The 15,908-nt window shown below is 37.4% G+C and overlaps 1 protein-coding gene across 8 annotated transcripts in view; it reads right to left on the bottom strand.

Moving 5' to 3' along the window:
• The window catches only part of ncam1b (neural cell adhesion molecule 1b), a 111,210-nt gene that overhangs the window by 37,033 nt on the left and 58,269 nt on the right, over positions 1-15,908 (bottom strand). For 4 of the 8 annotated variants that reach the window (XM_055045409.1, XM_055045404.1, XM_055045408.1 and 1 more), the window contains exons 5-9: positions 15,689-15,826; positions 13,590-13,707; positions 7,489-7,649; positions 5,348-5,490; positions 3,219-3,242 (exon numbers count right to left, since the gene is read on the bottom strand). In XM_055045409.1, coding sequence (XP_054901384.1) covers positions 3,219-3,242; positions 5,348-5,490; positions 7,489-7,649; positions 13,590-13,707; positions 15,689-15,826 — 584 coding nt within the window. The remainder of the gene's footprint in view (positions 1-3,218; positions 3,243-5,347; positions 5,491-7,488; positions 7,650-13,589; positions 13,708-15,688; positions 15,827-15,908) is intronic. The other 4 variants (XM_055045406.1, XM_055045405.1, XM_055045411.1 and 1 more) reach the window with 1 other exon arrangement.

Genomic DNA, 15,908 nt, shown 5'->3' on the forward strand with positions numbered 1-15,908 from the left:
TGAAGTTGATTATAGTTTTTTTTTTTTTTTTATTGCTTTTAATAAATATATTATCACTTAATTTTGATAGCAGCATAAACAAAAGCAAAACTATCCTCAGATAAGCACTGATTGAGCTCTGAAATGTGGCTAAGCTGGTAAACTCCCACAAATCCACATGGTTTTTTATTTTTTTTAACAAGGTTCTTTTATCCTCTTTCATTCAGTGAACAGAACAACAGTAATCCTCAATTCTGACACGATGCTTTTTTTTTTTTTTGCCTACATATCGAGTGGGTTACCACTGGTTTTTTACGGTAACCTTTGAATTCCAAGCAGAAAAGGAAGCGACTCCAATGAAGACGTGTCACATTTACTACATGTCAGATTTGCATTCACTAGGGGAGGCGAATGTGAGGTAGGTCTTCCAATAAATATGCGACAAGTGAGTTATTTTGTTTATTGAATTAGTCATTAATAAAGCAAACTGTGTCTACACGGGTTTTAGGTACGGTAAAGCCCAAAATGATTCATGACTCTGGCAGATTTAGTAATAAACCATTGGCATTAAACCAAGACGTTTTGTTTCTGGTAAGAAAAGGAGGGAGGATTCTGTTGAAATTGCATTAAAACAATGCAACGTGTTACATTTTTAATTACATTTGCTGAAAAAGCAGCATGCCAAATTATTTAGAGCCTCTGCAAAAAATTTATTCAAATATATTCTTTGGAATTAAAGAAATCAAATCCTTATTATTGCTGAGTTTCATCAAAACGTTGAAAACTCCTTGGAAAATGTGAAAGATAATACTCTAAATCTAAATCTGCCAAAGCAAAAGAATAATTATGGTCTACAGGTGCATCTCAATGAGCTAGAATATTATCATAGTTATTTTATTGTAGTACTTCAGAAAGTGAAACTTATACATTATTTAGATTAATTGTAGAAAGTGATATATTGTTAGTTTATTAATCTTTTCATTTCATTCATAAAAAGCACTTTAAAACATTGAAATAAGGAGATTAAAGTGCATAATAATAAAACCATGAAACCTGGCCTTAACTATTATATGTGATTTGTGGTTATCCCTGTTGCTTTTGCAACATTTTCCAAATTCAAATAAGTTTCTATAGATAGTTGAGACCTAATTACTTAAAATTAAGAGAAGAAAACACTTAAAATACTTAGTTCTGAGCATTGCCAATAAACAAAATGAAGTAACTTTTAAATGTTTGTCACATTTTTGCAGATGTACCCGTATGTTGTACTCAAACCTGAAATTAATACAACAACATTGTGAAAGACATTAAAAACAGCTTTGAGGTGACGTTATTGTCCAATACTGTGATTTACTGTGTTGTTGTTTTTTTTTACACAAAGGTATCGTACTGTGAGAATATCATACTGGCACATTCCTACTTTTATACAGAGTAGTTGCTAAGTGTCCACCAGACAAGAAAAAAGTGCAACATCTACAGTATAAAATATGGGATTCAGTCAGGTTTTTGTGAAATCATGAGTTTTCAGACATTGGAACAGAAAAAAAAGTGCTCACTAACCAAGATGTCTATGTAAAATATAATCTCCAACAAGCAGTACTGCTAGATCAGAATGCTAATGATGTTCAACTCTGTCAGCATCTGACCAGTTAGAGAGAGAGAGAGCGCCAAAGAACGAAAGACACTTTCAGATTAACTGCTAATTAATTCAGGTTATTAATCAGCATCACACATCTGAAAACACAGTGCAGGATTTTTGCTGGTTCTCTGACCAAAATGAAAAAATCTCACCTCGATTATGGTAATGAAAACATGCTTACTGTCTCTTCATCATGCTCGCCCCAAATAGCATTTGGAACATTTGTCGCACTGATCCCAGATGAAATGCATCTGTTGATGGTCATTACAGACAGACACATCGGACGGACAAACTGAACAGGACAGCGAAACAATTAGCAGCCGTTTCCTTGTACAGCCAAAAGCCCGCCACAGGAACAGTTTGTTTCATCAGACCTATGAAGAGGCGATTCAATAAGGCTGCTAATCATTTTTTTTTTAAAGACAGCTGTGAAGAGATGCCCAAGCATACTGTACTCTACAGCACAAATCACACTGCCACCACCACGCAGCTGGCTGTCAGCTGATGTGTCATGTGAAAGCCCGACGCGGGCGGATGCAAAATGCAAAACGGACAGGGCGACGTTCGTTGTACATTTAAAAAGTAAACTGTTAGCAGAGCTCTGCGACTGCACGGCTTTCCGAAACGATCGCTTTTGTGACACGAGCTCTGAATTATTTGCGGCCCGTAATGAGTCTCTCCTCGTCCGTTATCGCTGCGAGACGATGGGGGAAGCTAAGCCAAACTAGCAGCGACAGCTGAGGACGTGGACATGCACCGGCTGGGAGATGCGTTCTCCACACTTGCTCCTCCTGGGAGCCTGACTGTGGGGAAAACAAGACCGAGGTATGAGCCGTTACTCAGCGGGCCGTCCATGTGCGCGGGGTGTGTAGGTGCGTCGTGGTGTGCGTCATATGGTGGAAGTGTGTTTTGCACTTTCTGAGCAAGGCTCCGATCAAAGTATGTATTTTTAAATATCCAACAGGCTTGACAGGTGGCTGCATTTGTGTGGACGGTATAATGCAAATCTGCCAGATTTCACGATTAAAAACCAATATTTTTTAAAGTAAGTTTGCAGAGGGTAAGGGGCTGATATTTTAAAAGACAAACTTTAATTGGAGCGTCTTTAAATCAGGATTTCCAAGCGATACCGACATCTGTGTTAAGACAATCTACATTGTTATGAAAAACGACACAGACCAAGCTCGGCTTGAGACCAGGCAACCTCATGCTGTGATGGAAAGTTTGAAAATGATCAAGCAAAAAGAAAGCAACACAGAAATGATGTCTTCCCTTGTTTTTTGTTTTTTAGTATATCACTCGACAAATTTTCATTCGATCTTGTGAAACTAGCTCTCTGTGCTTTCTATCACAAGATCAGTGAAGTTTTCAGGCCACATTTAGGAAAACATGCAGCAGTCAAATCAATTTCATGAACCCTGATGAGATCATTCCCTTTGGGGAGGTTTTTGAGGTGGAGGGGGAAATTTTCAAGAAGCAACTGGGAGTTTTGTTTTGAAACAAAGAAGGTCGATTGGGTTTCAGTAGAGTTTTTGTTGTCGCTGAAGACATATTTTTACACACTACTCCGGGACATTTCTGTGCTACGCGGATTTCATACCTGATAGATCCTGTTTAGATGTGCCTGTAGGGAGAAAATGTAGCGTATGTAATGGACCGGCTCCAAAATTACTCTATGAACTGAAGCATATCTCTGGAGCATATAACCCCCTTTTTTTCATTTATTTATTTCTTTATTTCTCGACTGCAGTGAGTCACCAAACACCTTGAAAGAAGTAAGCCATGTGGACAATAGATGTATGAGAATACCCCATGGGGGTATTCGCTGCTTTTGATGGTTTAGCCATGTAATAACGTGGAAAATATTACAGATGAAAACATTCAGGAGATTCAGGATGTGATGAAAGATTAAGAAGCTGGATCTCGTAAACGAGTCTGAAATATGGCGGCAGTAGCTCCGTAATTGAAAAGTATTTCAATCACTGACATGAGCACAAAATGGCAATAGTGATTGAAAGTACAAAACACACATATGCTGAGTCAAGTGCTCATTGTAGCACGTAAGAAACTAATTTCAATCGCGTTAATTGACATGCTTACTTTGGGGAGTGGTATAATTGAGTTCAGCAGATTGTTTTCCCTGCAACTGGGGGACATTTGTCTCAAATGTAAAGAGTCTTGCAGAAGTATTCATACTCTGGTTGAATTACAAAGCAGTGCACAGTTATGACACTATTGGGAAAATAACACTGTTGTCAAAAGTGTGTTTGTAATCAATTCACCTGAGTCATTACCTCCTGGAACTTCATTTTGCTGCAAGTCTTATGGAGAATGTCTTCAACAGCTTTGCATATCAAGACTATAACTTTTTATGGATCTCTGTAACTAGTCTCAAGTTTAATTAGATGGCATGGAGAGTCTTCTAGCAACACAATGTTTTTACTTGAACTTTTCCATTGCAGCTCCAGCTGTATGGTTAGGATTGCGGTTTTTCCTATTGGATTATGATGAACCTTTGCTCCATCTTCAAGTCTTTTTGAGCCTCTTTTACTCCAGATATGGCCTGTATTTAGCTCCACATATCTCACCATCAACTCTGACTGACCTTTCTGACCCTGTTAAAGTAAAGTTATGAAGTTATGCCGGCTTCTGGCCAACTCCAAATTGGACTTTTTCATGGCTTCCTTTCAGCAATGACTTACTTTACGTCTCTGTTGCACCGATTTGGCCAGATTTGCAGAGTGCTTGTCAACAAATTCTCCCACCTTAGCTGGTGATTTCTACAGAGTTATTTACAAGCTCTTCACAGCTTCTCCAATTAAAATTCTTGTTCTCCTGCCAGTGAGTATAGGTGGATGGCCATGTCTCGATAGGTTTGTGCCAGACTCTTGTCATAATCAGAGACTGAACAGAACTTTGTGCAGTCTTCAAAGCTAAGGCTATTAATTTACAAAAAAACCCTGCTGTAAATTTCCCCACAACTTCACGGTGCTTCTTGTCCACTATTATTCTCCAACAAACCTCTGATATGGCCATGTAACAGCTGGATTTATACCGAGATGAAATTATTTAGAATAGACAGATAAATACAAAAGCAACAGATTCTTATTTGTAAAATTCCGAAATTCTATATCACAATTGTGCACTGCTTTGTGTTGGTCCATCACATCAAATAAAGTTTGAATTATAAACATTAAAGTTTGTGGTGCAAAATTCTGTTCAAGAGGTATGAATACTTTTTGCCAGGTATTATAAAGGCACTGAGTTTCACCAAATGATGCACTGGGCCATTCAAAACTAGCTACTGATTTAAGATTTAAAAACCCAGTGAACAAGATGTAAACCGAGTGAAAGCGCCTGGTAATGAATTTCCAAATCCCCCATCTGCACCAAATCAATACATCATTTGAAAGTAGGTTAAAGGTACTCAATTCTTCTTCTGAAAACACCTGTTGCCTGCAGGTTTGCGTTTCCCCCTGGTGGTTACCGCTCAATGTCCTCATTCTACATAATCCATCAAAAATAAAGTATGCTAAAGAAGGTAAACATGCATTTTTCATTATTTTGTTCACATTGGAAAACCCATAGGATGTACCTTCATGAGCACAAAGCTAAAACATTCAAAACAGACTAGACTAGATAAATTAAATGTTTTATTTCCTCACGTTTAATTGTTGGCTCAGTTATTAAAATTATAGTGGATTTAAGTTCAATCAAATCTGACTTTACCTGGTCTCCTTCGGTGAAGACTTGCTCACCGTAGCTCCAGCTGATGGTTGGAGTCGGATCTCCAGATGCTTCACAAGTCACAGTCACCTGCTCTTCCGTCTCTGAAGCGGTCCGGTTCACTATGTATGTGATCTTCGGTTTAACTGGAGAAAAATAACACCCCCGTATTTTAGCTGGGTGGTTTGCAGCATAAATAAATACACTTGATAGTAGGAAGCAGGAATTAAAAAGTAGATGAAAAATGTAAAGATTTGAAAAAAAATGTAAACAAAATAAATTGGGTATTGCCCATGTGCAGCAGTGGAATAAATGTCTGAACTTAAATGTACAGAGCCCCTGAAAATACAGCACAAAACCCGACTATTGCATTTAATAGTGGAAATGGGATTATCCTTCTAAGTAAAACATTTAATCTTTTGCTTAAGAGAACAGACAATTAAAAAAAATGAATGAATCATGGTTGAATTATGCAAACCAAGAGCTACTTCAGTTCTAATTGTATTTATTCAGGGACTGTAGGAGCTCAAACTGATTTATTTCCAATTTTAAATTCAGTCTTATTACAGTAATACCAAGTCTTTCAAAGCAATGCAAGGTTTTCTGCATTTGCTATTGGTTTGGAATTCTGAATACAGCTCAGCATAATGTCTGGCTCCAACTATTCAATGTACTATCTTACTTCTAAACACATCAATAAAACTCACAACGAATCCAGGCCTCTAGTAAACGTATTCATGATGGCCAAAAAAAACAAACAAACAGAAAAACAGATCCTTCGATAAAGTTTTCAATTTTCTGTGACGGTAAAAGTTTTTAGAATATCCTTTTTTAAGTGTTTAAAATATAGTAATTGTGTTCTCAGAAACGGAGGCTTAAACTTTGCATATACTGTTTCACTTTATCACATTACAACCACAAACTCCATTGATTTTCAGTAGGATTGGTCAACACAAAGTGATGTAGGATTGTAAAGGGAAATAAAATTGATAAGTGATTTTAAGAAATGAATAAACTGAAAAATACTGTGTGCATTTGCTGTAATAGCTTTTGCCACAAGTACAGTCTTTGAAGTTGTCTCTTGTTCTCACAAAAAAAAAAAAAAAAAAACTCAGTCAGACTAGATTGAATGCATTTGTGGAAAAATAATTAATAATAATTTAAGAAAAGGGCAGTCATGCTTTGAGCTAAACTTTTTCATTATTGCTCTTGTCTTTAGATGACATATAAAGGCAGCTGATTCCAGTGAATTGTATTAAAGAGTAACAAAGTAAAAAGGGGCTGAATACAAATATCGGTCTGTGATATGACATCTCATAAATTGAAGTTTTTAGTTTTAACTTGGCGTAATGTCGAAAAGCGAGAAAGGTTGAGAACATACAGTAATGCATGCTTACATTTGAGACGGATTATAATGGTCTGTATTATATAACGGCTCCACATTTTATGAAGGATTATCATCAAATCAAACACTGTGAAAGTTTTTATTGAATAATAAAGGACTCCTGTTGAGTTAAAAGTAAACCAAGGACTGTAAATCCACATTTGTGATTTGTACTTAAAAACAACATGGATGCTCAAAAAGAAGCATTTGATTGCAGCTTTGCACACACTGATGTAAAGCAAGCATTGCTTTCAAAGAGAGCGAGAGAGAGAAAAATCTTTGAAATAATGAAGCAAACAGAGATTTGACTGCTGTCTTGACTCATTTTGAGATAATTGTTTGCTCTGAAGAAATTACAGACGCCAAGTCTTCTGTTTAGGGAAAATAAATTGCAGCAGCCAGCCCACTCTAAATTTTAACTGACAAGAATTGAAAATCCAGTTGTGACAGGACAAAATACAGACAGGAACAAGCTAATGGGCATAAATAAACAAAAGCCGAATGCATTCCAAGACTCCAACAGAGCGCATTCGATTTTCTCTCTAATTCCTTCGGTTTCATCCCCACTGCAACCCACACAAAAACAACACCTTATTCTTTTCTGGCTTAAAACAGACATAAACCATACAATTGTTCTTCCTCCCCACACATACATGCTCATATGTGGGTTATATATGTATATAATTTAAAATTCCCACTCATTTGGAACCTTTCATCCTGTCACTAGTCTACATAGTTGGTAGAAAACAATCTGTCTTACCAAACACTCTCAGACTGAGTTCCTTCTCGCTCTCCCCGGCCTTGTTCTTGGCAACGCACGTATACTCTCCTTCGTCCAGCTTGGTTACATCCATTATAGTCATTTCGGAGCCATCTTCATTAAAGTCGTATTTCTCCTCATCTCTGAGTTCTACTCCATTCCTGTTGATAACGCACAAAGTGTTAAAACACTGACACCCGCCAATCCCAACACCACTCTTCTGACCTCTTTGCGGTGCTCTGTTGAAAGTGTGTAGTAGTTCTTAAACCCACCTGGGAACAAAGTGAGGAAGGTCAGGAGATAAAGTACAAAAGTGGCGATGAAGAGCGAAGATGTGAAAGCTGAATGTCTGACACAGAATGTGTTCTTTTTGTGCAGCAGCACATTTTACTTCTGCAAGCCGTTTGACACTTTGATTCCAATTTATTGTTGGTTCTTCACTGAATCCAAGTCATATTTCAGCTTTGCTGTATTTACTAATGAGAATTGTTGGTAAATTAGCAGCTAAAGGACGTCGACACAGAGCTTCCATCTTGATTGGATGCAGATGCTTTAATAAGATGGTAAATTAAAAAAAAAAGAATATTTTAAATTTCTATGGCCATTAGTATTTGTTTTCTTTAACAGCTTGTTGTCTGTGTGGTTTTTAAAGACTGTCAGCTCCCGGGTGGGGTTCAGAACACTGGGCCCATCCTTCTCAGCAGGAGTAAGAAAGCTGGTCTGGGTCACTGAACCCATTTTCTGGGGAATCGGACTGACTGAAGTACAAGTCTTTCATAACTGTCTGGGTTGTGGCCTGACGAGCCAAGATTTTGACATCCTGCAAATTTTTCTGCAAAGACTAAAGGGGAGCATTATGAGGATGTTAAATGTTACTCTAACTAGAGAAGTGAGAGGTGTTTACATCGACTAGCTAGGGTGTGGTGTGAGGGAAAAAATGTAGAAAATACCCCAGTATCATGGTATTTAAACCAAAATTGAAAACAGAAACATAAGCCTTGATCTAATTGCTTTTATTTAAAACTGAAAATTAAAAATCACTGCTGCCGCTGCTAATATACTACAAGACAGATGATGTTGGAACCTCGGTTGATAGAGGCTTTTCAATTAGAAAACTATCTACTTAAGAGCCACTGGCCTGTAGTTGGCTGCTCAAAAAAAATGTAAAAAACAAAAACAAACAAAAAGCACGCCAGCTTTAGTTTTAAAACAGTCTAAGAGTGATGAGTGAAGTTTCCACGCCTTTGCTGTTTGTGATTTTATTTGAAACAGGAAGCATTTCCAAACAGCTTAGTCAGTGTTTACTGTAAACAACGGGAAAGTGTTATAGCTTTTATCAGCCAGCTGAATTGCAGTGTAGTGAAAATGTCAAGCAACCTAACCTTTTTGTAGATTTTTATTATCTCTATTGTTATCATTTTGAGTGCATACATGCAGCGCACTTATTTGTGAATTTCATCTGCATTTGACAAGAAAAAGTGATCCAGTTTTCCAGATCACGTTTTAGCATATAGCATAGAGTACTAAAATCCTTCACAACCCCTAACTATGACACTTTAACACAGGGAACATACAAAAAGGACATTGCCGACTATATAAATATGAACTAGTGAAAAATATCCTCTCTGAAAGGTTTATATCAGATTTTCTTATGGGAGGCTTTGAAGCTTTTCTGCTAGAACAGTGTTAAAGTAACATTCACCAATCAGAGTAGCAGCTAAAAGCAAAATAAAAGCATGAACTGGAACATGAACTAAAGCGATGAAAAGAGAAGCAAACTCTTGTAAGTGGTAGGCTGGATCTATTTGTTGTTGAGCTCCACAAGCACTCTTGGCAAATAATCACAAATTCAAGTGATTACTGTTGACATTTCAGCCCACCTAAAGCTCACGCACAGATTCTCTGAAAATATTAAACAATATATTCTGTTCCTTGATCATTTTACAACTTGCTCCCAAAACACATTTTCCATCTACAGTCTGTTTAAAAAGAAGCTACAAACTTGAACTACGACGAAACGCAAAATGCGCCCAATAGTTTAAAACCACAGTCTTGTTAGTAGAAGCCCTTTACTAACAAATTAAATTTTCCAAGCAAAAAAGGGAATCAAACTTTATGTCGAGTTTGTGCAGAAAGTAACATCCTCGTCTAACAGATGGCAGGTTTCCTCTGGAGCGCACACACTTCAACAGCTGGGAGTGAAGTATACTTTGAGAGAAATAGCTTGCACATAATTGAGGCATGTAGCCAAAAATGATATGCAGCTCTATTTAATTTGTGTTATCTGAGCAGCTTAAAGAATTGTGCTGCTTGGATCCTTTAGGCTGTGGTACTCCTCTCTACAATGCTTCATTACCTGAATACACATCGCACTGTAATGTTGCGCAAAGTGAAATCAATTCAAGCCTTTCCTTGATTTGTCAGACTCCACAAGGTAGTTCTTTCTGAGTTGTTTTTCGCCCTTTGAATGTGTGTCTTGCAGGATTGCAAGACTGTGGGAATTTAGTCACAGCGGGCACAAGACCCCTCTTTTTTTTTTTTTCTTTTCTTTTATCAAGGTGATGGCATGTCATATTGGTTGTTTTATTTTGCTTTCATGCTTTTGGCAAAAAAGAGCTACATCTAAGAGGTGAACGAGGTAAAGCTGAGATGTGCTAACATATGTCAGTTCACCTCCATATGACTAAAATACCAACCAGTGCAATCTTACTGCAATATTTGAACATTTTTTAAAAATATATACTTAAAAAACAGAATACGAAAATCATTTACAGTCAGCTTCTGAGACGTGGGTGTTGTTTAGTCGCATGGATGTCTTTTTTTAGTGGTTTTGACTTTTTATTTGTTGTCAGTACAAGACATCTGGTGATGTAGGCAGATTCAATCAATAACCACTCTCTAATAACCATCACCCTGTATGAGTATTCATAATAATTAGCTTCAGCTGGGACTAATTTCTTTCCATGTTTCAGCCCAATAAAGAAGAGTGTGTCTGACTGCAGCATATTTTCATCTTTTACCATCAAGAATTAGCATAAAAGGAGTTTTTAGAGCAGATGTTGTGACAAAACTGACTTTCGACACATTTGGTATGTGTGACATTAAAAGTATAAAATTTTGCCATCTAAATTATTGTCCCGTTCTGCAAACATTAACAAATAAAACAAAATGATGAATGGAAGAGTTAAATTTACACATTCTCTGCATGACCGTTTAATGCAAAGTATGCTAATTTGGTGCCAGCTGTAGAGAGAACAGGGAGTGTCGATGCCCGGTCCCGTCGGACTAACAGCGCAGGTAAGACCTGGAGCAGAAATTATAGTGTCATCTGTTCAGGAGTGAAAGGTGGCTAATAATAATTTTATCACTCCACATGGCCTGAGCGCTGGCAGAGTTTTTGGGGTTTTGAAACAAAGTTTTCACTTTTTTTGACTATTATCATTCCCAAATACAAACACACTGTTAAATGTTTGTTAGGTCTTGTTTATCCTGTTCTACGTTTTGCTTCATCCAGAGGGTCTGGATCCTTGGCTATTGAAACTTCTAGCTGGAGATGTGGACACAGTTGAAGTTTTAAATGATTTGATCAAATTTCACCCAAACGCTAATATCTGGTCATGGTGTATGTAACGGAGCTGCTTGATCACGAAGGAAGCCACGCTACGAAGCTTTAACTGCTCAATATTTGGAGGCATGACCATGATGGACTGAATGTAGTTCACTTTTGACGACTACAACCATTGGCAGACTACAATTCAGAAACGGAGCAAAAGCTCCACTACACAACTCCTCCTTCAGTTTGCTGATTGGCCAGGATGCAATGCGTCCTTAGAAATCGAGCTCACCGGGACAAATCCAACACGAAGCACTGAAGGAGATGAGAACTGAGTAGAATTGCGTAGGAAGGTAATGGCAAGGCTACGTCTTTAAGCAAATGCTCTCAAAAAACTGTTCTCCTGATAAAAGTGACAAGATAAACCTTCACTTTGTGAACTCAACTTCAACATGTACTCCACTATCAATGTTAGCCATTTGGTGTCATTCTTGTGCAACGTTCAGCTGCTTTGTGCTCTTTTTGTCCCTACAGATTTCTCATATTCCAACATGGAAATGAATATAACTTTAAAGAGCAATGACCAGGAATACTACTGAGTTGTTATATCCTCTTTATGAATTTTGTCTTGTAAATCTTCAAATTAAATTGTAATTTCCCAAATGACATAAACATATGTCAGAGTTGATAGTTGATTAGAAGTCTTTGATTTACTTTGCTTAAGTGCAAATGTTTTGGTGCGCGAAGTACTGGCCGAAACACCCCGAGCACTTTGTTTGGATTCTCCCCAGAGCTGAAAACATCTCATTCAATTAGCAGCTCAGATTTTTAGCAGAATAGCACACCACTCCAAGCACATAATGAAAGAAATGAAGACTCCAAAATATTTATCTGAATTAAACTTTCTGAATTAAGCTGAACAGCTTATGAATAGGCCAGTTTTCTATGTAATCTATGGTGCATACAGTTAGCTTTATTCAAAAGTCAGTTTAATTTCTATCTGGTCACAACAGAGAACACATGCTTTGTTCCAAACACTAGCAATCTAAAAGAAGCATTGTTTTCTAAACTTCTATTTTCCAGTGTCTGAAAGCTTGTTGTCTTTTAGTGAAGATGTAGAAGATGTGTGAAGAAGATGTTTAATAAGATGTAGAACCTCTCTAGCAGAGCTAGTATAAACCAAATTTATCAATAAAACCCAGAAAGCTAAGTCTAACAGTATTTCTTTGGCTGTTTAAACTTTGTGACCCCGTATCTAAATTGTCTGCAATTATCTGCTGTCTTGGAAACAAGATGAATGGAAACAGTTTAACAAAGCAGGAGCCTGTCAATGGCTGTATTCAGATACACAGATAATGTGGCTATTGTTGACAAGCTGCTCCTCAGGTTTCAGTTTACCTTTGTTACCCTGTGATTAAGTTTCCTATTGCAATGAATAAATAAGTCTTCAGAACATCACTGAATCTGAAGTGTCTTGCACACAGGAACAATATTTTCATGCTTAGGTTCAGTCAGCCTTTAACTCAAATGTGGAATTGTTAGTGTTACATGTCATTTAATTTATGGTATATATAATATTAATGATTAATATTGCATTTATTGAGCAGTTCTGCTGCTTGGAAAACATCTGACAGAACTAGAATGTTTTCACTGAATCTTAAGCTTAATTAGCATCTCAAATGATGCTAATCTCACACAAACCACTTGATGAACTTGTGGGAAAGTCTTAAAATGTAAGTTTATTTACATATATATGTATAGAAATATTTGTATTCATAATATCAACTTAAACCTTTTTTAAACACGTACAATTCACAGCTCATTATTTTTGATTAGCCCTGCCTCATTAGTTTGCTGCTGCCAGCTTTTACTTCAGTGTTATGCATCAGCAGCCCGGTACCGTTTTAAATGACTGGCACAACGAAGCAGCAACCTAGATCCAAACCACACAGTGGGAATGATGTGTGGTGTTCTTTGAATAAATCATATATATATATATATATACAATATACAATAAATATTCAACAAACGTCTAACTGAACTGTGTTGACATTTTGGACAGACTGATCATATTATGTTTTAAATGTTTTGGCTCATTGGAAAATGTCTAGAACTATTATATGAATTGCCTTTAAATATAACATACATATTAATGCTGCTGACAAAAAGTAATCACAGCTTTGTCACCTGGTGAAATGAACAATTCAAAGCGTACAAACCGGGAGCAACCTGAGAAATAACTGCAACCTAAGATTTATTTTTGTTTTGGACTAATTACCAAAGTAATAAGTTGTAAATGTAATAGACTGCAAATTTTTGTCAACATTAGAACAGAACCATGGCATCACAGAAACCTTTTGCTAAAGCTAACGCTAGGTGTCTGCGTCTACCTATGCAAAGAGAAGCATTTGCTGGTGTTTTCCGATTAATTAATTACAGACTAGACCACAAATATTCATACCCCTTTAAGATTCAGGTCTTAAAATTACTTTTCACAACAGCAATATCTGAATTGTGTAAAAATCTGGCATGAGAAAGAGAGGTTTACCTTATCCAGGTCACCATGGGTTCAGGGTAGCCATCAACAGCACAGGTCAGAGTGGCAGGTTGTGCAATCTCTGCTGTGGCGTTGACTTCAGACTGCCATATTCTGATGGTTGGGAGCACTAATACAGACAAAGAGAAATGGTTAAACAAAAAAAATTATCAATCGACAGAGAGAGATTAAAATATAAAACACGTTACTTTTATTCGCACTCTCAGTAAAGACCTTTAAAAAGCACCGAAATAAAAATTTTTGATTGAAGCAGTATAATCTCGCATAGAATACGTTTTTTAAAACTTCAAACTTTAATGACAGTTAAGTCATTTTTATGCTGGTGCCACAGTTTTCTTTTAAAAAACTTTAAAAAACCTTTTTCAATTATAGCCAAAGAGGACTTTAAGTCATAGTCTGGCTAGTACTACGACTTGTATTCAGGTGTGTTGACTGCTGCATTAAATGTTCATTCATACTTACAGACATGAATCAAGGAGTTAATGTTAACAAGCAAGTCTAATTGCAGACTGAAAGCAAGAGGGACAAATCCGGATGAACATGTTCACAATCGGGAAACTGCTGGCAGACTTCCAAGTCAAAGTCAACAGTTTCCATGAGTTCGTTGAAAAGCGGAACTCATGCTGCTTTTCAACTTGTCACCGGTTGCCACTTGTGTAACTTGTACTTCAAAGAGACTTGTAAATACAGAAAATACAGCAATAGTTTGCTTTTATTGTTTTTTTAAGATGATCACCATATTACCTAAAACCTGGCAGATGTGTGCTAAACTTAAATTAGAAAATGGCTTTTCAAAAATGACTTCTTTAAACTTGCCCCCATTTATAGCTAATAACCTATGTCCTATAGCCTACTCAACGCGGTTTGACAACGCTTTTCTCAGTTGTAAAGATTTTCCACTAGTAATGGCTACATGGTAAAAGGTCATTTTTTTAAAACCTTCTCCGCTCTGTTCCAAGCAAGCCAAGTCAGTGCTGAAAACGCAACGTCAGAAGACTGATGGTCACTGATTGGCCAGCAGGTGGAGTCATGGATTGCGTTACAAGAGTAACTCTTACGCACTCTTGTACTTCTCTGCCTGTAGCTCCCATGGCCCCCATTGTTGAGTTGTGTTTGCATTGTGTATAAATCACATCGTGCTACTTTTTAGACGTTGCTGCCACTCAATTGTAATAAAAATATCACTCAAACTGTAGAGTGGGGTTAAGCTGAGATGAGCCGTGCCATAAAGGGGCCAGTGGAAAAGAGAACTACAGGAAAGTCTGCAGATCAATTCATAGATACAGTCTGTCAGTTGGGTGTTTGGGAGATGTGCTAGTAAAAAAGGTTTTTCTGTCCTACCGCCTCGAATTTTTAATATTTACACTATGTTGACTGGAGCATTGTACTTTAATGATGTAAACATGTTTCTTTCCGAAAGACCTCAGGAAACTAGTTCAATACCTAAATAAAAATGTAGTGGACTCCACAAGAAAACAGGGAATATAATTTGCTTTTTATGAACAATGATACTAAAATACCAGGCCAAATCAATAAAGAAATGGTTCACTAAACACAAAATCAGCCTTCTTTCAGGGCTACCTCACAGTGCCCACCCTGTAGAAAACCTTAGGGATGAGCTGAAATATGATAAGAAAAAAGAAACCCTACACTCTGGATTTGTCTGCAGCTTTCACCACTATGCTACTGCAGTGCAAGAGTAAAGTTAAAGATTTTCACACATCTTCGCCAGACTTTCCAATAAGAGTGGAATGTGACGTATGAACCCATTAGGAATGTGCAGTTCTAAACATTTGACTGTTGTTGTACATGTAAGAAAAAAAAAAAAACTATAGCAGAATCCGAGACTGAAACAGTCACTGTGACACATTCAGAGCACTAATTTTAGTCTTGTTCTGTGTCTCAGAAGTTGCAGGAAACAGGCATCATTAGCATAGAACATCTTTGATAAGCGGTTGCTCTAGGCAACTCTCTCTACAATGACACCCAATGTGGTTCTCCCCTTCTGTATCTACTGCTTTCTTTGTACGTCATGGTACACAAAACCAGGAACAAAAAGGACGAGGAAACAAAGTGAAGCGGTCGCTAACCATTCACCACAACGCTGATGGGACGCAGATCAATCTCGCCGCGGGCCATGAGGCGAGCCTCACACATGTACATGCCCTCATCGGTCTTCTTTATGCCGCGGATTTGAAGGTGATTGTTGCTTAGCACCTTGAAACGAACTGAAATGAAAAAGAGGATGAAAGAGTTATATGTTTGTTACTTTGACAAGTTTACAGTCTGGAGCTGTCATTGTGCGGCCAG

The sequence above is a fragment of the Poeciliopsis prolifica genome, unplaced genomic scaffold (assembly GCF_027474105.1).
Source record: "Poeciliopsis prolifica strain line A6 unplaced genomic scaffold, Auburn_PproV2 SCAFFOLD022, whole genome shotgun sequence".
Lineage (NCBI taxonomy): Eukaryota > Metazoa > Chordata > Actinopteri > Cyprinodontiformes > Poeciliidae > Poeciliopsis > Poeciliopsis prolifica.